We start from the raw sequence: 26,668 nt of genomic DNA on the forward strand, positions 1-26,668 counted from the left end.
CAAATGTGGTTTCCAAGCTACTGGCTCTTTGCAGCTGGGAAGTTCTTCCCTTCCCTGGGGCAATGACAAAGAAAATGAGTCGGGCTAGGGGTCACATTTTACTTCTGGTCCTGTAGGAAGGTTTGATCAGCAACACATTTAAGTCAGACCTCCTTTAGTCAAGCATAAAAAATGTAAAACTTGTCTTTTAAATATGTAAATCATTTTCTGCGGCATTTGCTCTCATTTCCAGGGAGGTTCCCAATTCTTGCAAATGTCCCTAGTGAGAGCTTTTCTTGGCCTACATTTCCTGCCTTAACCCAGCTCATTTTTCTCCTGCCTCAGTCTTTGAGTTCATTATTTCAATGAACTTTACAACTACTCCTTACACATGTATGTGTAAAGGAAGTAGAAAAATACGGTCTGGTAACACACCAAGTCCCCGACAAAGGTCAGCTTTGGGGAGGGAAGGAGAGCGGGGAATGGGGCCAAGGAGAGAATGAACCGCTCTCCAAGCTCTGGGTCACACTGGTTGCCAGACCCCAAAGCGGTGCTGCTTCCTAAGAGCCCTCCCTGGATGTCCCTGCGCTCAGCTTGGGCGGGCAGCTCCCATCGACCTGAGGCCTAGCCTCCTAGGACAGGAGGCAGACCCACCTGGTCCTCTCCTCTCCCTCCTCATTCCACCAAATTGTTTTCTAATTTTTATTTTGAAATAATTTCAGACATATAGAAGAGTTACAAAAATACTACAGAGAATTACCATACAGCATTCACCCAGATTCTCCAAAAGGTAACATGTTGTCACACGTGCTTTATAATTCTTCTCTCTAGAAATATATATCATTTTTTCTGAAATATTTGAGAGTAAACTGGCAGACATGATACCCTTTTACCTTGAAATAATTCTCAGTATGTATTTCCTAAACACAAGGATATTTTCCTATATAACCATGGTGTACTTATGAAAATTATAAAATTGATACAGTATCAATGAAAAAATTATGACCATTAATACAACACTATTATCTATGTATAGATATTCGAATTGTGCCAGTTGTCTCAGTAATGTCTTTTATGGCAAAAAGAAAAAAATTTCCAGGCCAGGATCTAATCCGGGTTGACATGCTGCATTTAGTTGTCATGTTTAATCTCCTTTCATCTGAAACAGTTCCTCAGTCTTTTTCTTTCATTAAAAGTACAGACTGGTTATTTTGTAGAATGCCCCTCAGTTTGGGTTTGTCCAATGTTTCCTCATCATTAGACCAAAGTGTTTGTTAATCCCTTCCCTCTCAACTTTAGAGAAGAGATTGTATTTATTTTCAATATTTTAAATTTTTAATTCATAAGAGCACAAAGGATGAAATAATGAACATATATGTTGCCATATTTATTTTATATCTCTTTTCTTTTACAGATGAAATCATATAAGTGAGAGAAATGTCCCCTAACTGGTTGCATCCCATCCATTTTCTACACACAGCACATGTGACCTTTCTAGAAGCCCCACTTAAAACCTGGCAATGGCTCCCTGGTCTCCCAGGACAAGCCTACAGCCCTGACCCTAGCAGACAGACTCTTCTCAGTCTGGTCCTACACTTCTTCTCCAGTATCGCTCCTTCTCTGCCTGTCCCACCTCCATAGTCAATTCCAACCCAGCAACCCCTCCGGGGAAAGGAGGAAGGGTAGGGCAGCAGCAAACCTTACAGAGGCCTTTGGTGCCATGGAAAACAAACCAACTAAGGGACAATAAAAGAGCAATAAAACGAACACACACAGTTACAGGCAAAAAGTGCAGGTTTAAAAATCAACAAATGACCCCCAGGCAGATCTAGGACCAGACTCCTAACCTCTTTGAGCCCGTCTCCTGGTTTGTAAAACAAGGAAATAATATGTATAACACAGGGCTGTTGTGATGGTCAAGTGGCGCTGTATATCTGTGCCTACATATATATATGTACATGGGCATGAGTGTGTGTTACAGGTTTTTAACATTATCTACACAATGCCTGGTACTTAGCAGGCATTTACCAAATGTCAGTTCCCTTTCCTGCCCCTTCCTTCTCTTTCCACTCTCCTGAGACCTTATGTAGGTCAGGGTTGCAGTGGCTGCTATCTATGCTTCTGATGAGCTGAGACCCAGGCCAAAGAAGGGTCATCACCACAGAGATGACCTCATGCTCCCCAGTGCACCCCTCTCCAGTCCAAGCCAACTGGTCTCCTCATGGACTGCACTATGCACTGAGCAAAGCTCAGCAGGGTCTCTGTTTCCCAAAATGTAGAGAACGGATCCTTGCTGTCCCTGTCAAGAACCTTGTGGCAGTTAGGATGCTGTCTGTGTCCCAGCAAACACTGCAGTCTAGAATTGGTGACATAAGGTGGGCTTTCTGATCATACAGCTACTGACAGCTCACTATAAGAGCTCTCAGTGTGCCAAGAACAAGCATTTAGGCTCCATCTTATAACCAAACAGAAACAGAAAGAGAGAAGTGTCAACTTTGTAGCACTGCAATCTGGAAAAGAGAGAGGTTATTAGATAACCTTGTGGGAATTTCATCAAAAGAAAACAGGAGAATGCCCATTTTACCAAATTTGGTGAGTAACACCAATAATAAAATGCCCGACAATATTGCATAGAATGATACACAGATAAAGACACTTGAGACAACTAGCTTTCTAGAGTAAAATATAGTCAGAATGTGTTTCAAACATTCCAGTCTGATCATACTACGATCTGTGTTTATAAGCCATGGGCATATAACATGAAGAGCCATCTCTAAAGATTCTATATTTTAAACAAGAACACTTACAACCTACAAGAGAACCTTCCCCAACGGTTCAGTCCACACTGATAATACTGAATATTCATTGCATCAGAGGCTAACAGAAAAACTAAGACATAAACGAAATTTAACATTTTGAATGAGAAATGTATTAGGAATGTCAGCTCTTTAGAATGCACGCTCTCAGAAGGCAGCCTTCTGTGTGTCCAGAATGGAGCCTAGCCCTCTGGAGGACAAACTCTGCTGACTATCTTCTCGCTAATAAAATAGCAAGAAAAAAATATATTAGAATCTCCTACAAGCTTATCCTGCCCTTTAGAGACCAAGCCTACATTGACGTTTTCCCACCAACAAGACATTCAATGTGATCATTTTAACTAAAATGATACATGCTACTATTATTTCTTGGTTTTATTTGAACCACCTTTTATTTGAGACTTTTTCTCCTCTTCAAATATACAGTATTCACAATTGGTTTTTAACTGCTCAGAAAAATTCAGGAAATAATTCTTACAGGCAGTTATAATCATAAAATTATATTTAGGGTTGTAAAATAGAATCTACAGTCATGCGTTGCTTAAAGATGGGGGTGCATGCTGAGAACTGTGTTATTAGGTGATTTCATCATCGTGCAAACATCATAGAGTGCACTTACACAAACCTAGATGGTATGGCTTACTACACACCTAGGCTATACGGCACTAAGCTTACGTGAGCACCATGGTATATGTGGTCTATCATTAACCAAAACGTCCTTATATGGTGCATGACTGTATTTTAGGCACTTGAACTTAGATTGAAGCCAAGTTTATAGACAATTAAGAACTAAAACATATAGAGCTTTAAGGATTAAATAAAGGTTCAGAAAACAATAGAAACTTGAAATAAGTAGAGAGTGTTATAAACACCCCTAGGATTATTGGAGGGCATATTTAGACACCTGGCTCTTTGTAACAGAAAAAGATTTTTAAGTAGTACCTGTAAAATATGAAAAAAAATACATCCTTGTCAAAATCAAAATGTGTTTAAATTCTTAGAATAGTTTCTTACCTTACATTGACCAGCAATTTCATCTGTTCTCTATTAAAGATGATATATTAGGACAAAATAATACAATTTTCAAACTGGTGAGATTATTCATTAAAAAATTTTCAAAAACAGTCATTTTTTTAACCTATCTGCAAAACCCTGGGTTTCTTTCCCAAGACTCCCAAGGCACTACCAACAGGGTATTCGTCACGAAAGGTCCATTGTTGTGCCTGATACTTAGTGGTTAAGAGTCACAGTGAAAATCAGACTGTGTGGGTTAGAAGCTCAGCCTCAACACTCACTAGCTAGTTGACCTTGAATAAGTTACTTAACCTCTTCGTATCTCAGTTTCCTCATCTGAACAATGGAATCATCACAGTCCTTACCTCATGGACTTATAAGGCTCACAGGTGTTAGTACACAGGAAGTTCTTAGAGCCATTTCTGGCAAACAGTAGGCACTTAATAAATGCTAGCTATGGTTATTGTTATTACTACAGGATGATTCAGTGAAGTGTGAGCTTCCAAAAATGTTCACGATATTTCCCATCATGGATTTTCGCCCTTTTTTCTATCTTTTTCAAAACCACATTTTAAAAAATGCAATTGTACCTCACCACACAAGAAAAGCAATTCCAGGTGTAGATAAATCAATATGAAAGGCAAAACAAGAAAGCATCTCCAACAGAACATTCTCATGATCTTGGATTAGGGAAAGATTATTAAAGAAGCTACAGCAAGCACCAACCATTAAGGAACAGACTGATAGAATTAAGGAGCTTTTATTTATTAAAATGTAGGGAGATATAATAGTACAGAAGAGTGAAAAACAAGGAAAAAGGGAGAAGATATCTGCAACACAAATAACTGACAATGCAGAATATATAAAGAGCTCCTACAAATCAATATGAAAAAGACAGACAACCCACCCAAAGGAAAATGACATGAAGCTTCCCACTGGATAATTTTATATTTCAAGCTCTGGTTCATGTTCATCACTGCTCTGAAGACTTACTGATTAATATCCATAACTGTTACGGGTATATTCTAAGTATGAGGGGAATCATGATTGAATATTCTAATGTACTACTGGTAAGTAGTACATTAGTACATTAGAAAGCTTTGCAAAAACTACCCATGAATTAAATCATGTATTCTGTGTAGTAAACAAAACCAGCTTTTGCTTTCTCTATGAGAACACCTGAAAATCTAAAATTCCACGTGAATCATTCATGTTTGGGGCATTCTCCTTTAAAAAGTAGATAATGACTATGAAAAGACATTTAGGCAGGAACTCTAAGGAGAACTCACCATGTATTCTCCAGAAATAAAGAAAATCACAGGCAAGAGAAAAAAGTCACTACTTCATTTTTGACTCATTGACCATATGGCAAAATGTGTGGCACTTTGAACCAAGATCATAAGCTTGGCAAGTCGACTCTGAGACTCCCTCTGCCTCGTGGTATTCATGCCCTGTACAGCCTTTCTTCTCTGAGTATGGGCTGCACCTAGTGACTTGGTTCTAACCAGCAGAATAAGGCAAAAGTGGTGGGATGTCACTTTTGAGATTAGGTCACATAGAGATTCTGGCTTCCATCTTGCTGATCCTCTTTTGCTCACTCACTTGTTGGCTCTGATGAAGCCAGTGGCCATGTTGTAAGCCACCCTATGGAGACTCCCACGTGGCAAGGAACTGACAGCGGACTTCAGGCAAGAACTCTTGAGAAACTGAATGTTGCCAACAACCACATGGGTGTGAGGTTGGAAGTGCATCCTTCTCAAGGGAGCCCAGGGATAACTGCAGCCCCAGCTGACACCTCGATTGCAGCCTTGCAAGAGTTCCTGAGCCAGAGGACACAGATAAACTGTGAGACACTGTAAGCTAACCAATGTTTTAAGCCACTAAGTTTTGGGGTAATTTGTTATGCAGCAATATAGATAACTAATATAATAAGATTTATGTAAATATATCCTAATGTGACTTACTGAGTAGCTACTGTATGCAGGGATTAAAATCTATTTTTTCAAAAAGTGTTATAAAGCATTTATTTCTTTTTTCCTCCAGCTTTATTGAGATATAATTGATGTGGCTCCTTTCCTTTTTATTCCCCTGGAAGGTAAACACGGAGGCAAAAACATATTAGTGATGTTTAAGAGGGTGTATTAGCTTCTTATTGCTGCTGTAACAAATTACCACAAACTTGGTGGCTTAAAACACCGAAATTTATTATCTCACAGTTCTGGAAGGTAGAAGTCCAAAAATGAGTCTCCAGTGTCTGAAATCAAGATGTAGGCAGGGTAGCATTTCTTCTGGGGGCTCTAGAGGAGAATTCGTTTCCCTGACTTTTCCAGATTCTAGGGGCTGCTCTTATTTCTTGCCTTGTGGTCACCTTCCATTCTCAAAACCACCAATTACATCACTGTGAGCTCTGCTTCTATTGTCACATCTCATATTCTCTGACTCCTGTCTCCTTTTTCATTTCTACAGCTCCTTGTGCTTATACTGGGCCCACCTGGATTATTCAGGGCACTTTCCCCATCTCCAGATGGTTAACTTAATCACATCTGCAACCTCCTCTTTACCATGTATGGTGACATAGTCACAGGTTCCAGTGATTAGGGCGTGGACATCTTTGTGGGGCCACTATTCTGCTTACCAGAGAAGAGTAGGCTATATGTTCTCTAAAGAAATTTTGTTGATTGATGTACATATACTGTAAAGAAAAGTTAAAAGTTGAGGGAAGCAAAAAAGGCTTAACAAAATTACATTTTCCCATACCATAACAATCCTTCATTTTTAACATTCCAGATCATGCTTTTAAATACCTAGTAGGAGAGATGCTGTGAAGGAAGATGGAAAAATAAACAGAGTGGCTGTTGAGGGCCAAACTGGGATGCAGTCAGTCAGAAGACAAAAGGGACATGAGGACCAGAAGGCACAAGTTTCTTGGAAAAGATTGATATTTTCCTAGAAATACAGATTTATGTCCTTCTCAATGAATGATAACAAACAGTGTTATCTGTATATCAGCTTACAGCAGGGAAAATCAGGTTGCTTTGCAAGAGATGGCAAAAGTCACTGCAAAACAACAACTACTTCCTTTAGCCAAGAGCTAACATGAAAAATGTGTGGCCAATGTGAAAGGCATCTGGTACTGTCAGAGACTCAATAAATCGGATTCTTTGTAAGTGATGCACCATCCAGCTCAATTCCTGATATCAGCTGCCTTCCAAATCATCACTGCATGAAACATCTGTTTTCTGCAAGATTAGCACAACTCCACAGAAACATGCCTTGCCTGAAGGAAATAAAGAGACGGTAAAAATCGATCCCAATACTATTTATGGGAATAAGTTCAGATAAAACCTATTCTGGTTCATGAGAATGTTTCCAGTCTCCCTTAACTGGAAGTCCCTTGGAAAAGATGCATTTCCTGGTATCATCAATGGGATGGTAGCAGTGTCTGCCTCTATTTCTAACCCTTTAGTTTGGTAATGATACAACAAAGTCAACAGTAAATTAGTTAGATTGCAAAGCTTATGCCACAAGCCAAACATAACCCAGACATCCATGTCAAATCCCTTTACCGTAACAAAACAATCAAAGTATTATAAACAAAACATGCCCAGGACCCAGCCAATAACCCACACAGTTCAAGGAATATTTGCTGCAGCAAAGCACTTAAATAAAGTGAATTTAGACAGTTCTTGGATTTTATAATGGAATTGGACCTGGAAAGGTGGTATAAAAAAATAGACAAAGGGTGACCTTAACTTGAAAATAAAATTTATACACGTAATTTTACCAGTCAATATGTCTGATGACAGGCAGCCAGAACTATCAAATCCGTGAATAATAAGTCCTTTGTCATACTTAAATTAATTATTTCTCTAGCACTGGACAGGGAAGGCTAAAACTTTGGATTGGTCACCCAACGCAACTCAAGCATGGATGAGAGAGTGAGTATGCATATGTGTGTGTGTGTATAAGAGAAGGAAAGAGAGAGAGAGAGAGAACAGACTATAACTGGAAGTGACATATTGGAAAAGATTGGTTCTTCTGCTTCACAGCTGGGTTTATAAAACCTGTTTCAAGCAGCTTCACAGTGACTCAATGATAAACATGCATTTCTAAGCTACTTGCTTTTGTATCCGTCCAAAAATGCTTTTGAAAACCAATCTCAGGTCTAAAATTCATAGTGACAAAATAATATAAAAGAACAGGAACCATACACAGCATTGGTGGGGACATGGAGAAACTGGTACTCTCATACACTGCTGACGGAAAGCGTGACTGTCTTTTCGGACTGCAATCTGACAATGCCTTTTAAAATGAAACTTGCATATACTTTGTGACCATCCTAGAAACCCGTCACATCAAAATAAGTCCCCATATGGAAGGACCTGTATACAAGGATGTGCACTGCCGACCAGTGTGCAGTAGGCAAGCACTAGGAACAAAGGCAGTGCTTGATGACAGGAAATAGCTAAATGCATTGTAGACAACCCAAGGCACAGAATGCCGCCATCAAAGAGAACAAGACAAGTAGATGGGGTGGGAGTTCCAGGAGATATTGCTCAGTCAAAAAAGCAAGAGGCAAAAGTGTATTTCTAATATGATTCTGTTTTAGTAAAACAATGACAAAATAACCCTGTATATGTGTATATTTACATGCACATAGATGTCAGTGCAGAAAAGTGAGTATGGAGAAAATACAGCAAGGTCTACTTCAAGGATATAACTGGGATTCATCCTGGATCTGGGATACAGAGGGAGGGCATTGCTATGGGTGCATAAGGGAGGGAAAGGGATCAGAGGGAGGCAAACTCAAAAGTAAAAAAAGCACTGCACTAAAAGTGCAAGCATATGTGTTTTCACACTTATTGTTAGAAAAGCTATGTGTAAAGGGAGGCATATGTTAAAGTGAATTAATTTAAAATTTTTTTCTGTACTTAAAAATAGCCAGAATGAAAAAACCAAAGAAGAAAATAATGGGTGGGAGGATGCCTAATGACCTGAGGTGCAGCCATTTTTAAAAAATAAAATTAGTCTTAAATACTTGGAAGTTTTCTAATTATTCTTTGGACTTAAATGTCAATTTAAAGCTAAGTCCTCCACAACAATGCCTTTATCAAGAGATACGAGTATCTCAGTCAACGATGCACTTGTTCGTAAGTAATAAGGCCAGAATTTGCGAGTCACTAGCGGCCCAGAAGTCGGGAGACATGGTAAAAGTCCTGCCTTGTCCAGCAGGTCTTTACGTGGCCTTGAACAAGGAAGTAACCTATTGGACCTTCAAGTTGACACCTGTATGATGAGGGGAGCAGCTCGGACGGTCCGTCCCTAACATTTTACGAATTCTTCCTGATTTTCTTAACTTGAAAGTCCTCATCAGCATTTGCTAATTTTAAACATAACTAAACATAAAGTTCATAGAACTTTGTGCTGAGATTCAGAAACAAGCACATTCCGGAGAACACGGTCCCTTGTTTTTAGCCCTGAAATCATCACTAAACCCCAGAAGACATCATACCTTTAGGAATAGGCTGGGAATGCTTTGCTCCTTGGTCCAATTTGAAGTCCAAATATAAGGTGGGTGTGCGAGTGTAAATCTTGGACTGAAAAGAAAAAGGAAACCATAAGCGTCTTTCCAAGAATAAGGTTCTTTACTTCAGCGGGGCCCTTCTGTGATGGGCCCGGGGCCTGGACCCATTATATTTACAATTCTTCCTTGGGAAGTGCTGTTAAAGTGGGGAGATGGGCTGCCAATACAGCCCTCTCTTAAGAGTCTTGGTCTAAAAGTTAGCCCTCCTAGCTTGACAATATGGTTGACAAGTTCATTTCAGGAATGACCACAGTCTTCCCAGAGCCACTTCTCAAATACAGTCTGATATTAAGAGTTTATTGGCCAATAGTCGTTCCAACTTTCTCACCTCCAGTCTTCCACTCGATATGTTAGGTTATCTCACATCCAAATGTATGTTTTTTCTCCAGGTCTCAGCAAAGCCACGTCCATTTTGAAATTCAAAAAAAGTGGCCTGTAAATATTTTTATTTGTTCTAACTTGGCCCTCTTGAAAAAAAAGGTGGTCCACCACTGCTGGTTTGAAAAAGCCATAACTCCAAATATAAGAAAGGCAAACTTTTGCAGGCTTTTGTATTGTAAACTGTGGCTTTGATTCCATCAACAGTTAAGCAGAGTTTGTAATTCAATATGATACCATTCTGAATCCCTGGCATAGACTAAAATCCAAGGGATTATCACTGTTGTTACAAACCTTATTATGTCTCATTGTTTATCAAAAAGCCCCAGTGGTTCTGTTCTGCTTTTTTTAAACTTAAAATACACACAAAAATGAAAAAGCACATAGCATCAAATTTGGCAAGGACGTAGAGTAACTGGAACTTTCATACACTGCTGGTGGGACTATAACTTGGTATGAACACTTTAGAAAACTGCTTGGTAGTATGCAGTACAGACGAATATATGCATCATCTATGACCCAGCATTCCAACTCATAGGTGTACCCCAACAGAAATGTTCACCTAAAGATATGTACACAAATCTTGACAGCAAGACTGTCAGTAACAGCCCAAAACTGGAAATATTCTAAATGTCTTTAATGATAGAATGGCTGAATGAATTGCAATATACTTATACAATGGAATACGGTACAGCAAGGAGAACGAATGAACCAAATACATGCAACAACTCAGAGGAATCTCACAAGCACAATATTGAGCAAATGAAGGTAGACACAGACCATATACCACGTGATTCTATTTCTATAAAGTTCAAAACAAGGCAAAACTAATCTAGGGTGTCAGAAGTTAGAAAACTGGTTACCTTGGGAAGGTTAATAACTGGAAAGGGTTAAAAAGGGGGCTTTTAGGGCCTGGCAATATTCTGTTTCTTGACCTGGTTTCTGGTTTCATGGGTGTCTTCACTTGGTGAAAATTCTCTGAGCTGTACACTTGATTTGTATACTTTTCTGTGTATATGTTATCTTAATAAAAAGTTTACATTCATTAAAAACATGCACATGGAAATAGACCAAAAGAGAGAATCCAGAGCCCAGAATTATTTATTATCTTTGATAAAGGCATCATTTTGCAGAGAATAATTATGTAAACTCCATGAGGACATGGATATTTTTGCTTTTTTCACCTAGGGTCAACCCACAGTGCCTGTCACATAGTAGTTGCTCAATACATATTTTTTTCTTAAGATTTTTTTTCCTTTTTCTCCCCAAAGCCCCCCAGTACACAGTTGTATATTCTTCGTTGTGGGTCCTTCTAGTTATGGCATGTGGGACGCTGCCTCAGCGTGGTTTGACGAGCAGTGCCATGTCCGCGCCCAGGATTCGAACCAATGAAACACTGGGCTGCCTGCAGCGGAGCGTGAGAACTTAACCACTCGGCCACGGGGCCAGCCCCAATAAATATTTATTGAATAATGTTTCATAATGGAAAATCCCATGTATGATAATGCATTTATTTATAGTATATATAGGGCATCCATCAATATCTTTACCTATATTTAGCAAAATGCCTCTCTTCAGGACAGGTGATTCAGTATGGTCAAAGTATCAGTCTGCACATTAAATTTTTGGATAGAGAAGTGTAAATAATGCTATAGAGGATTGTTCCCTTTCCAATCAATGTCTCATGTATTGAAGGTTCCGGCTTTAAATAGTCTGGTAGGTGGTTTTACTTGGCTTAGAAGATCAAGCTGCATCAATACAGCTTCAAAGACTGGAAAAGCAAATTCCCCTGTGCACACATAAATGAAACCAGAAAGACCCGTGACATCAAGTGCAACCTGAGGCCAAAGATTCACAATCAATCTGAAGAGCTTGAAACATACATAAAACAAGGGCAGTACCCGTGGGACACAGGGTCTGATTCTCCAGTATCATTAGTTGTATAATAGACCATCTGGAAAGGATCTGGTTTTGTCTGATGAAGACTTCTAAAATTACCTCTAAAAAGATCAAGGGTAAGCTTCCCATAATATCAGATAACTTCTCTTCCTGGGCAATATTTTGCTCTCTTCCAGAAAAAGAACCCATGTTTGGTTTAAGCATCTTTCCTAACTTCTGCCTCAGTGGCAGAGGCAGTACCCCTGCCTATAGTGAAGAGATTAATCACAAAAGGCTCTTGTTTTAATTTTTCCTAGAAATACTCCCAGAACGTAGTCATAAAAATAACCTTGAACTGGAAACTAGGAGTCTTTGATGCTAGCGCTGCTTTTCCTGCTGACTAACGAAGCACTTATCTTCTTCTGGGTTTAGTTCACTCATCTGAAAATCTGGTGTTGGAACTCACTGACGTTTAAGTCTATTTCTGGTTCTGAAATTCCGAGTCAGAAAATTAATGTTTTCCCCCATGTTTTAATTTTTTTTAATTCCCTCCTGATTTCTCAGAATAGAGCTGTAGAGAAGAGAGAATGTGGCTGTGGCAAGGGAGAGCAACTAGTGCTGTGGGAGTGAGTGGGGAGCGGCTAGTTAACTTGCTTTATTTTGCCCTCAACCTCAGCCATCAATCCTGCCCTCCTGGCTAGCTCTTTCTCTTTTCTTCCTGCCTCCAGCTTCTCAACCTAATTCGTGTTGTCCAAAAAATCATAACCTATCTCTCTACGACTGCCACTACACAGATACGTGTGCACGCACACACAAACACACACAGAATTCTATATTTATGTATTCATTTACAAAATTTTAAACTGAAACCAATGAGAGACGTTATAAAGCCACAAATATATCCTATTGTCTTACAGTGTGAAAAGGGCTAAAGGGAAATTTTTAATTCATTTTGAAGGTGTTTTTCACATCTATAGCCTAGAAAATAATTCCAATTCTAATATCCCTCTCATACTGAAAAACAGATCATTGAAGGTTTCAATATAACACAAGTCTTGAATAATCAACTACCCCAAACCTAAATGTATATTATTCTATTTCAGTTAATCCTTAACAGAATAAAACTCAGTTTGGAAGCTATTCCCATGACTGTATGCGTAGGTGTGTGTATGTATATAAATATACCAACACATACACACACACAGTTTTTGAAAAGCAGGTAGGTTTTCCTTTTTTAATTTTGATCTTCCACGGTAATTCTGTTGAAACAGCAAATGTAAATTATGTTTATTTAACTCAAGGATGATAACGCAAGCCTCAAATGCCCTCTGAGCAAACCTGGATTTAATTTTTCTATTACACACACTGCTGATTTGCAACCATAAAGAAATATCGCCATCAGGCACATTCTTTCCTGTGTTCTGTTTTGCTTATTTTTATGTATAGTATTAAACTATTAATAGACTCTCAAAATAGAATGAGAATTTAATTAAACAAATCATTCTTTTTTTGGTTTAAATTTAGCTATCAATGTGTCTATTTCCACAGGATTAAAATAAATTGGTTCATGACAACCTAAAATAAAACATTCCTCCACAGATCTGTTTCAGCATGAACAGAACTAATGCACTTAAATTCCATCAGTAAAATTGTTTTCTTTTTTCCTTTTCTCTGGTCCTGATTAATAGTACCTGCACAGGTACCAAAATCCAAAGCTATTTCTCTTTTGTCTTTCTTCTCATTTCATAATTCTCTATGAAAAGTGTTTAGAAAACTTATCTTTAAATGTTTTAGTCTGTATTTGAAAAGCCTAATGGCTTAAAATCTTACAGTTCAAATATCATGTAGGCAAAGCTTCCAGAAGGTAATTAACATAACTCTTCAGAGAGGTTAAGGGTAAATTTTGGCTAACCTGTAACAACAGGGGTGCTGCCAAATCCAGACAAGCCTTGTCTCTCTTTCTCTATAAATATGTCAGACTTAAACCCTTAATGAGCCTAAGACACCATTCCAATAATGACTGCAAAACAACCAAGACAAAACAAGGTCTACGAAACCACTTCCTTCCGAACCCCAACTCCCTTCATCTTACAGCCTTCAAAGACTTCCCGCTTACGCTGGTAAGGGTATGATACCCTTGTCAAGCTGGCTTCCTTCCTCTGCTTTCATTCATGAATGTGATCTTAATTAGGAGGTGAAATCACTTCCACATGGAAACCGTGTGGTTTTAAGATGTCTTCCCAAGAAAAAGAAAAGGGCATACTACCTTGGTTGCCATGCATGAGGATGACAAAGGAAATATCTTTCATTTTGCCACTGCTCCTTTCACAGATAACTTCCCATTTATCCCTGAATCCTGCTAATTTTGCCACTGCGCTGGCCTTCCTTAAAAGCAAGTGGCAGCAATTTGTCACATATCAGAGCTGTAATAAATGCTTTCACATGTCTTTTTGGGAACTATTTCAAAGACCCTTTATGATTTAGTGATTTTTCAGGAAATGCACTCAACTTCTCAATCTTACTATATGTTGCTTAAGCAAATTACTCTAAGCAACTGTACTGACAAGTGCAAATCCTCAATATCCTAAATGAGAAAGAAACAGTGTTTCTACATCACCCTCATGTTGGATCATCCCCCTAACGTTAGACATTATGTTTTACGGGATTTTTTTTTTTGCATCATTGCTAACTTTTGATGAATAGATTTGCATATAAGTCTTTGATCACATTTCTATTTTTTTTCCCCTCACGGTGAAATTTTTGGTCTAAAAGTCTAGACGTTTTAAAGGTTCTTGATATATCTGTAGGTTTATGGCTAAATGCACTGTGGCCCAGAAGCAAACTGGTCAACACGATCATGTGATTGAGCAGCAATTTTGCTGAACATGTTCACTGCTAGTCATTGGTTTTTCTAGTCTTGGTAATTTTGCTACACCACAAGGCAGTTTTTCAACTCATTATGTGCTTTAAATATTCTTTTTTCCCCCATCTAAACCCCTAGTGTTAGAACGTTAACTCATTTCAACAAACTCCCTCTTGTTGCCCATTTAGATTTTTTCCCCAGTATATCCTTGTCACAAACAGAGAAGGGAAGGATTAATTGCTGGGAAAAAAAAAGAAAAGGAAAAGAAAAAATACCTGAAAATCTTGGAAAAGATGGACAAAAAGAAAAAGTAAGGAAAAAAGCTTCACCTAAAAAAAGTTTAAAGGCACCACCTCCATAGTACAAATACCAATATTTGAACGCCCAGTGTCTAGCAGTATTTGTTTTTGAACAATCATTTTGATCAGCTGTGATACTAACCGAATTGCTTTCATCCAAATTGTTCCTGTCAAATCACTTGGTAACTACCTATAAAGAGCACCCATCTCACCAAAATGTTAACCATCTTATTTTTTTTAATATTAGCTAATTTAAGAAGCAGAAGTTAGTATCTCCTTACTTTTTTAATGTGACTGCTAGTTTGGGTGATATTATTTTTAATTTAACAAATATTATTAAATAATATTAATATAAGAATAAAAATAGCTAAATATATTAAGGGCTTAGTATGTACCAAGCACTACTATTCTAGATGCTTCATGTGTATTAATTAGGCCACTTGTATTTCCCTTTTTATAAAATATCTGCTCATTAACCTATTTAAGTTTTCATTCATTTATTAATTAGCTCCCTCATTCAAGAAATATTGATGGAGAGCCTGTAGTGCGCTCGTCATTGGATATGTATATCGGTGAATAATACATCTGCTCAGCCTTTGTGGAGCGTACTTTCTAACGAGGAAGGTAATTTAACAAATTAAATACAAATTACACATGCTATAAAGGAAATAAATAGGGTATATAGAGAGAAAATAAAATAGGGGAGTAATGCAAGGCCTCGAATGAGAAGAGTTGGGGGTAAGAGTTTTCTGGGCAGAGAAAGGAGCAAAGCTGGTACAAAGGCCTTGAGGCAGGAAAGAGCTTGGAGGATTCAGAAACTGAGAGGAGAGCAATATGCAGACACAATGAGGTGGCTGGAGGGAATCACATGAGATGAGTTGAGAGAGTTAGAAAAGAGCCAGTCAGGTGTAGTCCATAGTAAAGTATTTAGGATTTCTTTAAAAGTACAATGGGAACACATTGATCCAACTTTTATCCTAAAGATAAAAATCTTGAGCTACCATGTGGGAGAACTGGAAGGGAGTAAGAACAGGAGAGAGGAGCCCCAGGAGGAGGCTGCTGCATTGGGCCTGGCCAGGGCTAGGCACCGGACTGGAGAGACAGAGATAGATTTAAAACGATAGAAAGGTTTTGCTAATGGACTGGACGTGGGTGGGGGAAGACAGAATAAGGATGACCACCAGGTTTCTACTTTGAGCAGTGAGTGATGGTACCATTCATTCATTAAGATGGAGAAGACTAGAAGGGAAACAAGTTTTCATTTGTTTGTTATCCAGACAGGCAGGGGTAGGGGGAATAAGACTTCAACTTTTGCTATTTTAAGTTTGACATATCTGGGAAGCATGCAAATGGAGAAGTCAAGTAGGTAGTTGAATATGTGAGTACACAGAGCTCAGAGGTGAGGTTTGTGCTGTGAATATAAATGTGGGAGTTCTAACACAACAAATGGCATCTAAATCCACGGAATGGATAAAGTCACCTAGGGAGATAATGTTCAATGAGAGAGAAGAGGACTCAGGCCTGAGATCCAGGGAACCTGAGCATTTAGGAGTCGCATAGAGGAAAAGGTACCTACCTGAGAAAGGAAACTGAAGGAGTAAGGAGCATCCAGAGACACAAGAATGTGTTATCTGAGAGGCCAAAGAAAGGAGAGAAGATGTGGAGAAGGAGGAAGCGTTGAACCCATGGGAAGGAAGAGTTAGCATGAGAAAGAAAAGGAAGACCTCTGGGTTTGGCCACATGGAAGTCAGCGGTGACTCAATGCACTGATGGGGGTGGATGCCAGCGTGAGGGCATGTAGGAAGTGGAGATGACATGTGCAGACAAATATTCTAGGAAGGATGACTCAGAGGGAGCAGAGAATTGGGGGGGTGTGGGGTCAAGAGAGTCTGGCGCTTCTCTTATCAATTTATATGACAGGTGTTTTTTCTTAATAAATTAAGGCTATTAGCCTTTAATAATATTTGTTGTAAAAATCTCCCAGTTTGGTTTCGGCCTTTAACTCCATTTATGCCATTTCTGACGTGGGTCAGACCTATCAATCTTTTCCTTCCAATGCTTTTAAACTTAGAAAGTCTTTCCCCATCCAAACATCACAGAAATGTTTTCCTGTATTTTTCTAGCTCAAAATTTTTAACATTTAAGTTTTTAATCTAAGTTGAATTTATTTTACTATGGGGTATGAGATCATGCACTAAACTGGTTTCTTTTTATGAATGGTTAACCAATAGTCCCAGTTGACTTATTCGTCTCTTTTTTTCCCCAATTGATGATAACCTTCTTTATCATTATTAAGTTTGCACATATACCTGGGTCTATTTCAGGCAGGTTCTCTTTCTGCCAATCACAAGGAAGAGCCTCAATGGGGAAAACTTCACTAACGAGCTTAGGAGCCCCAACTAATAGACGAAGATCTACTCCACAGGAGTTCTCGTCATCATCTCGCACATCTCCCACAGTGCTTGCCAACCTCCTCATCTTCCTTCCACCACTGCTCACTCTCATGGTCTGCTGGGCTTTGCATTGGGGTGAAAACCCATCAGAAAAGACCTATTCTCTCCACCACTTTACACCTTCACACACACTCAAGAAACTCACTGCCAGATTCCTTGGCCCCTGCATGGAGAAGCATACCTTCCTCTTTCTCCTGGAGATCTCAAGGCTTTGAGAAATGTCTTGAGGAATGAAATGCTTGAGGAATGAAAAGCAGACTCACCACATTATTGCAAACAAATTTCCAACGCTTGTTGTTTCAAATAGGTTGATGCCCTTCAACTAAAGGATAAGTCTTCTGTCCTCAATCCAAAGCACTCTGATTTCTGAATTCTTGATGATTTTAAAGAATTCTGATAAGGAGCGGGAGAGATTAGTTTCCATCCTCAATGCCAAGTGTACTGTGGGAAGGATTAAAACCCTCTAATCATATTTTGACATATACATGAAGTGCTACACAAAGAGAAGACAAGGAACTCTTAGGCAAAATGCCAATGACTCTGTATAGGGTGAAAGTTAGAGAGGGCCAGACTACGTTTTTAACTTCTATCATCCATAAAGGACTGTGGAAAATCTTGAGCATCAAGCTGTCCAGCTGACCAAGAATTCTGGACAGAGCCAATTATCCGACTGGGATAGAAAAAGTCTCTATAGAATCCTTTTCCAAGCAACACTTTAATCAATAGTAACACTCTAGTCCCTCTCCCTCCCACCTTTTATTTAAGGGAGGGGTAGTGAGGAGAGAAGAGCTAAAGGGGAAAGGAATAAAGATGCTGACAGGACTCACAGTCCTGAAATTTCACCAGAGACATGTTAATTGTGAAACCGGACTTTGATTTCTTCACCCTTTGAGTCAGCATTCTTTCCTAAAATTAGGTTACAGATGTTCTAATTTTTGGAAAATTAAAACCAGAGAAAGAACAAATGTCCATCTCTTATATGAACAATCCACCCATAATCCTACAAAGGCAACAGTACAACAAAGCCACCAATGACCCCCAAATATGCCAGCAGGGAGCCTTGCTATCCCTTATCTCTCATCCATGGGTAATATGTTCCAAGGTTGAGTCAGCAAATCTATTAACTGATGCTAGAATATTCCTCACAGAGCTTTATAATTTTTTTAATCTCTATTAGTTACATTTGGTATTAACTAAGATTTTTTAAGTGTTTTTGTAAGAAAGTGCATCAAGATGGGAAACTATTTGGCAAAGATAAGATTTCATTGAGCTCTGGGGACTGATACCTTTGTATAGATATGAACCTTCAATTTTATGATTAAGGGGGAATTTGTTATGGCACAGGGCTTCTCCTGTGTGATCATTTGCAGGACATTCTGACAGGGGTGTCTGTATAGACACGTGCCTGAAGGTACCCTTTGGTGTGGAAAGAGAGAGAGGTTCATTCTGAAGCTTCCTTCCATGAAAATGAGCTAAGGCCTTCCCAGACTGGAAAGAGACACACTCAGAAAGCTTATGTACAAGGCGGAATGGTGTGATAAGGGAGGGGTACTGCACAAATAAAATGGGGCAAAAGCCAGGAAACCTGAGACTGGGTCTAGGTTCCTTCCACAATGAGCTGTGTGACCTTGGGAAAGACTTTCTGCCTAGCTGAGTTGCAGCATTCTCATCCACAAAGTGGTGGAGTTGGAGAGCTGATCTCTCCCTGCCATCACTGCCTGACATTCTGATTCCAATGGAAGTGCCAGAAGAAAAAGGAAGAGTAGGTCTTGGTTTGCTCTGAAAAGCATCTCATACTGTCAGGAATTCTAGACTCGAGCTGCCTTAAGAACTCCATCCAGATCCTAATACCCCACTACAGCAATGGAAGAGGTGAATTAATAGAAAAGTTTCCTGTTCAACTATCATATAAATGGGCCTGAGATGGCCTCTGTGTATTAGGCAAAAATGGCCCCCACGTTGTTTATTTCTTCATAGCAGGCTAGAACCTTTAGCCCAAAGCCTGCAAGAGCCCAACTCAAATTCTCACACATCTGCTCTAAATATATTCCAAATAAACATATTTTTAGCCACTTAGAGCCTACCTACTTTACATACCCTGTGAAACTGCACCCAACATCTGCTAGCCATAAATAAAGACAAATTCTGCAGCTATAAAAGTCGCCAAACTGCTGCTGCTTTTTGGAGTTCTCTGAGCCAGAGATCCTCTACCTTGTTGCTGAGCGACATCAGCTGCACACGTAAGCCCTGTCTCTGATTTCCCCTACTCCCCCGGGAGGTCCCTTGCCCTGTTCCCCTTCTGGGTGGTAGTCTCGCACCACTGTCTCTGGAAGGTCTCCAACTGCGAGGGACTTCCCTTCTCAGGCAACTCCGTATAAGTTCCACTCAAATAAAGCTCGCGTGTTATTACCTCTCGTGAACTGGTCTCTTCCCTGATCAACCTCCAAAACCCCAAACTTACTACATCAATCCATCTAAATAAAGTAAGTATACAAATATGCTCCAAAAGTATTGAATATGGCCTCCCATCTATCCATAAACAAGAAAGGCAGTTTCCCACTATTCAGCAATAACTCTTGAAGAAGAGTTGACAAATCTGCTGAAGGGCTGGAGACCTATGGAAGGGGTCAGTACTTACCCCAGCCAGGGCAGGGGCACGTTCATGAATTGCTGGGCAAGTAAGAAGTGGTCAGATCCTTAGCAAAATTACAGACGGGTCAAGAATTTCCTCTGAACCCTTCAACATCCATCTCTCCTCTCAGGCCCTCTCCGTCTTTACAGCTTCCATAAAAACCTGCTCTCAGTAGAAAATCTGATTTCCACTGGGCTGTGGCAAACTGGTAAAGACCTGTGTAAGCTGTGGTTAAAAGCACAAACTGGGAGCCAGATATCTAGTTGGAATGCCAACTCTGTCACTTCCTAGGTGCATAACCCTGGGCAAGTTGCTAATCTCACTATGCCTCAGTTTCCTCTCTCATTAGGTTGTTATGAGAATTTAATTGGACACATTTTATGTGCCTCCTCAGTCTCTCAGCCTCACTCCTGAGCCGTTGGCCACTTATGGAGACCCCTGGGTGTCATCGCTTTGACCACTGTTGACATCTCCAGCTACTGTGGCCCCTCCTGTCTGACTGCCAAGTTCAGTTGTGGGGGCTACAACAGCTCCAGAGCTCCAGGGCTTGGTCTGACAGACCTACTAAGGCTCTGGATCCTCCCTCTACACACAGACTGGAATGAAGATCCAAGCTACCAGACATGGTATGTGGCTTTCTCAGAGGCTGCCTGAAGGGGCTAGGTGACATGATCCAGAAGGGCAGAAAATTAGCCCCCAAGGGGCAGACTTTGGCCAAAGAGGGATGGAAGATGTGGGATGACAGAAAAATTCTTCCTCCATTAGGAAGTCCTGAGGTACAGTTTTCTGAACAGGCATCCTGCACCGCCAAGCATCAGTCTCACTTCTCTTCTCCTTTACTTTACTGCCCTGGGATTGCACATAAGACCTGCTTTAGGCTCTGTTTTCCAGAGTACTCAAGTTAGATCAGCAGCAAAAGAACTGATACATGCACAGCACTCAGAACTTCTCTGTCCAGTACAGTTGCCACTAGCCACACGTGGCTACTGAGCACATGAAATGTGGCGAGTTGTGAACTGAGATGTGCTGTAAGTGTAAAATACACACCAGATTTCAAAGACTTGGTACAAAAAATGTAAAATGTCTCATTATAATTTTATACTGATTATATGTTGAAATGATAATATTTTGGATAACTTGGTAAAAATACATTACTAATTTCACCTGTTTCTTTTTACTTTTTTAAATATGTCTACTGAAAAGTTTAAATTACATGTTGCTTCCATTCTATTTTCATTGGACAGTTCTGACTTAGAATTTAGTACCTCATAAGCCCACAAAAGATGTTAGCCATTTTCATTTCCCTTCCCAAGAACTTCTGGAGATTTGCTCTCAGGAAAGCCTAAAAATAAAAGGGAACGTGGGAGCAGAAAGGGAGACAGATGAGAGAAAAGGGAACAAACATTTATTAAGTACCCTCTATGTTGCTAGACACATTACATATCATACAAATAACTCAAAAACTATTCATTATCATCCTCATTTGGTAGATAAGGAAATAAAGGCTCAAAAAGAATTTTCCCAAGGTCACAGAGGTACTAAACAACAGAGCTGAAATTCGGACCCAGGTCTGCTTGACTCCACAGTCCATACTCTTTTCAATCTATCATACTGTCAAAGGAGTGACTCTCTAATGGTATAGTTTTGATAAGTAACTGAGATTTTTTGGCATGTGTTAGGGCATCCTAGAATCTCTTAAGTCACCCACACAGGAGGTCAACTACACTAACCAAATTAAAAGCTACTGCTAGACACAAACCAATCTCTCTCTCTCTCACCTTAGGTGCAGGGAATGGAATTCAACTGGTCATACATCATGGTCCATGGCACACGGGTCATCATACATCCATGAGAGTCCCTCTTGTTTTGTATTTTTTCCCCATCAGCCTCAAGCTCAGTCCCATTCCCCCACTGGCTCTCAGTCAAGCATATATAATGAACATCCTTCCAGTCTGCCCTTTGTATGTTTATTTAGATATACAGGTGTCCTTGAAAAATAAGTAGCATTGTATGTAAAACTGCTTTCTTATTCTGATTTATTCCACATTACTTCCTGAGATCTAATATACAGATATAAGTAAATATAGTCCATTGTTTCTGGCTGCAACATCGTATTCCATCATACGTAATCACCATATTTTACTTATCTATTCTCTAAGAGGTGAACACCTACGTCATCTCTGACTCCTTTCTACCAAGCATGATGCTGGGATGGCCACTGTCATATGTCTACTTGGTGAAGTCTTGCTGCAGTAAACATCCGGGAGTGAAACTGCTGGGGCGTCCCCTATATACAGTGTCAGCTTCACTAAGTAACTAAGTATAGTCGTGCACTGCATAATGATGCTTCAATCAACAATGAATCGCATATACAATAGTGGTCCCATAAGAGTAGAACCATATAGCCTAGATGTGTGGTAGGCTATATCATTTAGGTTTGTGTAAGTACACTCTTGGATGTTCGCGCAATGTCAAATTTGCCTAACAGCACATTTCTCAGAATGTATCCCCATAATTAAGCTACTCATGACTGTAACGCCAGCTTGCTCCCCACAATGAATACAGTTACACTTGCCTGTCATGCATGAAGTTTCTATTTCTTCCCATCCTTGCCAGCACTTGGCAATAACCAGCTTTCTAATTTTTGCAAACCTGCAGAGTGTCAAGTGGTAGCACATTATCTGAATTTACATTTCTCTGTATATTGGTCAGAAGAACATCTCTTCACAGTCTCATCAACCTCAATAGCCGAGTAGAGGATTCTCTTAAGACTTAGTGCATAGAGTTGCCAATAACACAAGCATCTAACTTTTCAAGAAGGTAGGAATGCTTCACCTCAGAGGCTAGAGGCACTCAGGATACATGGCTTTGTTCTCCCAGCTATTTTAATGCTTGCACTCACTACATACATCAATTTTCTGCAGATACAACTGCTCTAGGGCTTGGAGATTTGCTTGTGCAATGAAATCTCAGAGATCTAGGGCTGGTATTGCGATAAATGTGTCTCATTATCTTTGGGGACTATCTTTAAAGCGAGACAAGTGAAAATTGGGGTAGAATGAATTCAAGTTTGGCAGCCCTGATGGAGCCACATCCAGTCCAGTGGAGGGAACCTAGGCTATGGTGCTTAGAAAGAAAAAGAAAATCCATATTCCACCCAAGCAAAGCAGAATCAAAATTGGGTGAGGATGCTTTGAGACTTTATTTAGAATGTAATTTTTAATTATAATTTTTCGATTGGTTTACAAAGGCAAGGAGTTTTGGATCAGGGGTTTAGATTTTGTCTTAGAAATCTGATGATAGGAGAGATTTATGTTCAAATTTGGGATATTTCAATATTTAGCTAACTTTTTATGCTGCTACTTAGGCTTCTCACAGATCTCTCAACACAATTGGGAATAATTTGACAGGAAAGAAATCAGGAGGGAATGGCAGCCTAGAATACAGATATGCCTTAGTGTTAATTTAATGAAAATACTCTCTGTACTCATTTCAGACCCTTCTGGGGGTAAAATTTATCCCAGAGAGCAGAAGTTAGCTTTGGTGGGAGGAGATCCACACTGATAAACTTCTCTTCTTCCCTGAGGGGTCAGTCACTGCTAAGTGTCAAGTCCAATAGGTTAATGGAACAAAATGCTGAGGGATATTGGGGGAGCATCCAGACCCATCCCTAATGTCCCCATGAGGCAACAGTCAGCTGTTCTCTACCTTCCTCACTTATTCCTGGGTGTCGACAGGAGAGGGAAGGATGGGATCTGGTTGGTGAGGATAATTCAAGGAACTGAGTATGCGCAGGTCACACCCTTCTGGGCTGTTTTCTCTCTCTTTATCGCTTCTTCTGCCATGAGGTAATAAGTCTGCCTCTGGAAAGGATGCCTATGACTGTACAGCTCTGCCTGGACATGTTTAATGAAGTAGGAGAAGTATTAAGAAGCTCCAAAGGGCTCAGATACAACTCACGTGCTCTTATCCAGATTTCACTGTAATAAACATGATATTTGGATCCCCATCTGGCCAACTCCTCAGAGTCTACCTCTCAATTCATTCTGAACTTGGGAGGGGAAGAAAGAATAATTATCTTTTGGTCTTTTCCTCCATGTCAACTCCCTACATTTGACTTCTACCCAATTCTAAGTCCTCTTCTGCTTTTGTTTGGCTGACAGACTCTTGTCAGTTAAAACCTATGAAAATGTTTAATCACAGTCACCAGGAAGTCTTGCTCAAAACTTCTTTTGGACTCATCAGGAACAGACTGCCTTAAATCAGTATCTGATGCTGGGAAAATCCACCAGCCGAGTCACAGCAGTTACTCAGAGGCACTCAAAGTCTCCAAGGTGGCAAAGATGTAAGTGGGTACTGACTCTTGACAAGCAGAGTTGCCACAGCCAGGCATGGAAGCTGCTGGGGAAAAGAATCTGGCCAGGAGGACTCAATTGGCAGAAGCTCTAATTGGTGGTGGTGACGGGTGGTGGGGGTGGGGTGGTCTACAAGAAAACACTGGTGGAGAAAGGATGGAAAGGCACCAACATCAATGCTAAAGGACCCAAGATGGAGTAGAAAATGTGTCGGGTTACTTTTCTTCCTCCTTTTCACAGCTTAGCTCTCCCTCCCTCTCATGGGTCGCTTCTTATAATCAGGGAATAGCAGAAGGGGGAGGGGAAGCCAGTATTGTTCTCAGAGCCTAGATATGAGAAGAAAACTGACCAGAAGCAGTTGTTTAAAAGTAGTAGGACACAAGAGCCTTGTTCTGGATTTCAAAATGTTCCCCCTAAAAGGAAGCATTTAAATTTCTCCAGTTGCTATTTATAGTTAGACCAGGAAAGAAAAATTTTGGCCATCATGGTTTCCTTCTGTAATGTTAAAAATGACCACCTATATGCGAGCAAAAAGAACAAGGGGGCTTTAAGGTTTCATGAAAAAGAGGAGAATTATCATTATTTTATTCTTCAATGAACCTGGATGAGCTAGACCTTAATCAATTCATCCTGTGTTCCAAATGTAACAGCTCTACTCTTAATATGGATGACTCCCATAGATAGCGACATGAGAGCATTGTCCCTTCAGAATTTTGCAGTTTTAGCTTTGATCACTCAGAGACAGAGATAAAAGGCAGAGGGGTTAGAAGAGCAATTACTCCAGGTGAAACATTATTGCTATATTTAAGATATCTCTAAAGACAAAAGAGAATGGAATAGAAAAATTTAAAAAAAAAAAAAAACTAGGAGAGAAATTACCAGAAATTTCTACACAGTAGAGATGATAACTTTTCCAATTTTCATGCTTAAGACAATGAAGATATGTTTTGAAGGCCTTCTAAGAGCACTGAGTCCTTCCACTGGACACTTTCACACCTCTTTCCAGAAACACCTTAAAAACACCTCTATGGCCCTGCCCAGTCTCCTTCGCGCTGTCTAGACTCCTTCCACCCTTCTTTGCCTGGCCAGTCATCTCCTTTAGACTTAGGCCTGCTTTTCCTGAACCTTCAGATTGGGCTGGGCCTCCTATCTATTCTGCCTTCCTCTAAATCCGCCATGTTTACTAGTCTGGCAACTCCCCACAGTACACCAGTGTTAGCAGTTGATGTGTTTGTTCTTGGATGGTGCCCTTCCAGCTCCATGATTTTTTCAGCTTTTTCCCTCACCCCTTCACAAGGTCTTGCACACAGTTGGCCCTCAGTACATATTTGCTGAGCTAAACCGAACTATAATGGCATAGACACCTTTCTGGGAAATCCTCCCAATTCCCCATGGCCAGTGTGGAAGTCCTTCCAGGAATGGCAGGATCTGACAGTCTCCTCATCTCATTTTACTAAGCCAAAGGAATACGAAACAGCCCATCAATCTACAATGGATGGTGAGAGGGATTCCCCATGGTTTTAAGAGTACAGCATGCTCCTCTTTTAATAGAGTAATCCCTAGCAATGATTTAGAGCCCATTTGAGTTGAAATTTTTAAATTCTTGTCTACCTTGAAGTACCTATACCTGTCCACAGGAGCAGAATTCTTACTAACGCTTCAAGTAACTAGAATAATACCTGACATCAAATTTTCTCATCCCATTTTAGTGTGAGTTTGGTCAAAATGTTCAAAAGCTACATGATCCCAAGGACTTGTGCTTCGGTCAAAAGAAAGTATTGTGTTTGCAGCTATGAACAGCATAGCTTTATATATGCCAATACCAATCTTTAAAATACCGACATCTACCTCATTTATATCCACAAGAGCTCAGCTTTTAATGCAACATGCAAGAACCTCTGAAGCTCTCTGAAGCTGTTCTATATTTTTCACTGTAGTTAGGAAAAATATGTAATATGTTCCTGGGGAGGAAGATATCTGAAGAATGCAAGCCTTGACATCCACAGAAGTGATTACAATGATATGCAAAGTGTCCACTCACCTTTATTGAAGAAGACAACTTGGTTTTTTATAGCTTTATGCCCTTAGTCTAAATTTCTTTACTAATTTGTAATCCTGATTACTAGGGCCAACGATGTATGAATGGCACAGGATATAACTTCTGGTTTAAAAAGTGCACCTCTCCATTCTTCACTTACTGGCAGAAGAGGGTCTGTCGACACCACTGGAATGTACTTCCTAGGTGATTAGGTCAGCAGGGACATCTTGAAGAAATAAGAACATCTGGCACCCTTTGTGTGCACCAAGAATGGTATTTCCAGGGTGAGCAGGCTGCCCTGGGCAAGAGCAATCTTTTGTACAGCCGATTTGAGCAGATCCTGACCACTGTTTATTTGAACATTCCGAACTGCAAATGA

The 26,668-nt window shown here is 39.9% G+C and overlaps 1 protein-coding gene across 6 annotated transcripts in view; it reads right to left on the bottom strand.

Annotated features, from left to right (window-relative positions):
* Positions 1 to 26,668, bottom strand: part of PIR (pirin) — a 91,275-nt gene that overhangs the window by 26,486 nt on the left and 38,121 nt on the right. For all 6 annotated transcript variants that reach the window (XM_070501913.1, XM_070501910.1, XM_070501914.1 and 3 more), the window contains exon 6: positions 9,322 to 9,406. In XM_070501913.1, coding sequence (XP_070358014.1) covers positions 9,322 to 9,406 — 85 coding nt within the window. The remainder of the gene's footprint in view (positions 1 to 9,321; positions 9,407 to 26,668) is intronic.

This window comes from Equus asinus, chromosome X (assembly GCF_041296235.1).
Source record: "Equus asinus isolate D_3611 breed Donkey chromosome X, EquAss-T2T_v2, whole genome shotgun sequence".
Lineage (NCBI taxonomy): Eukaryota > Metazoa > Chordata > Mammalia > Perissodactyla > Equidae > Equus > Equus asinus.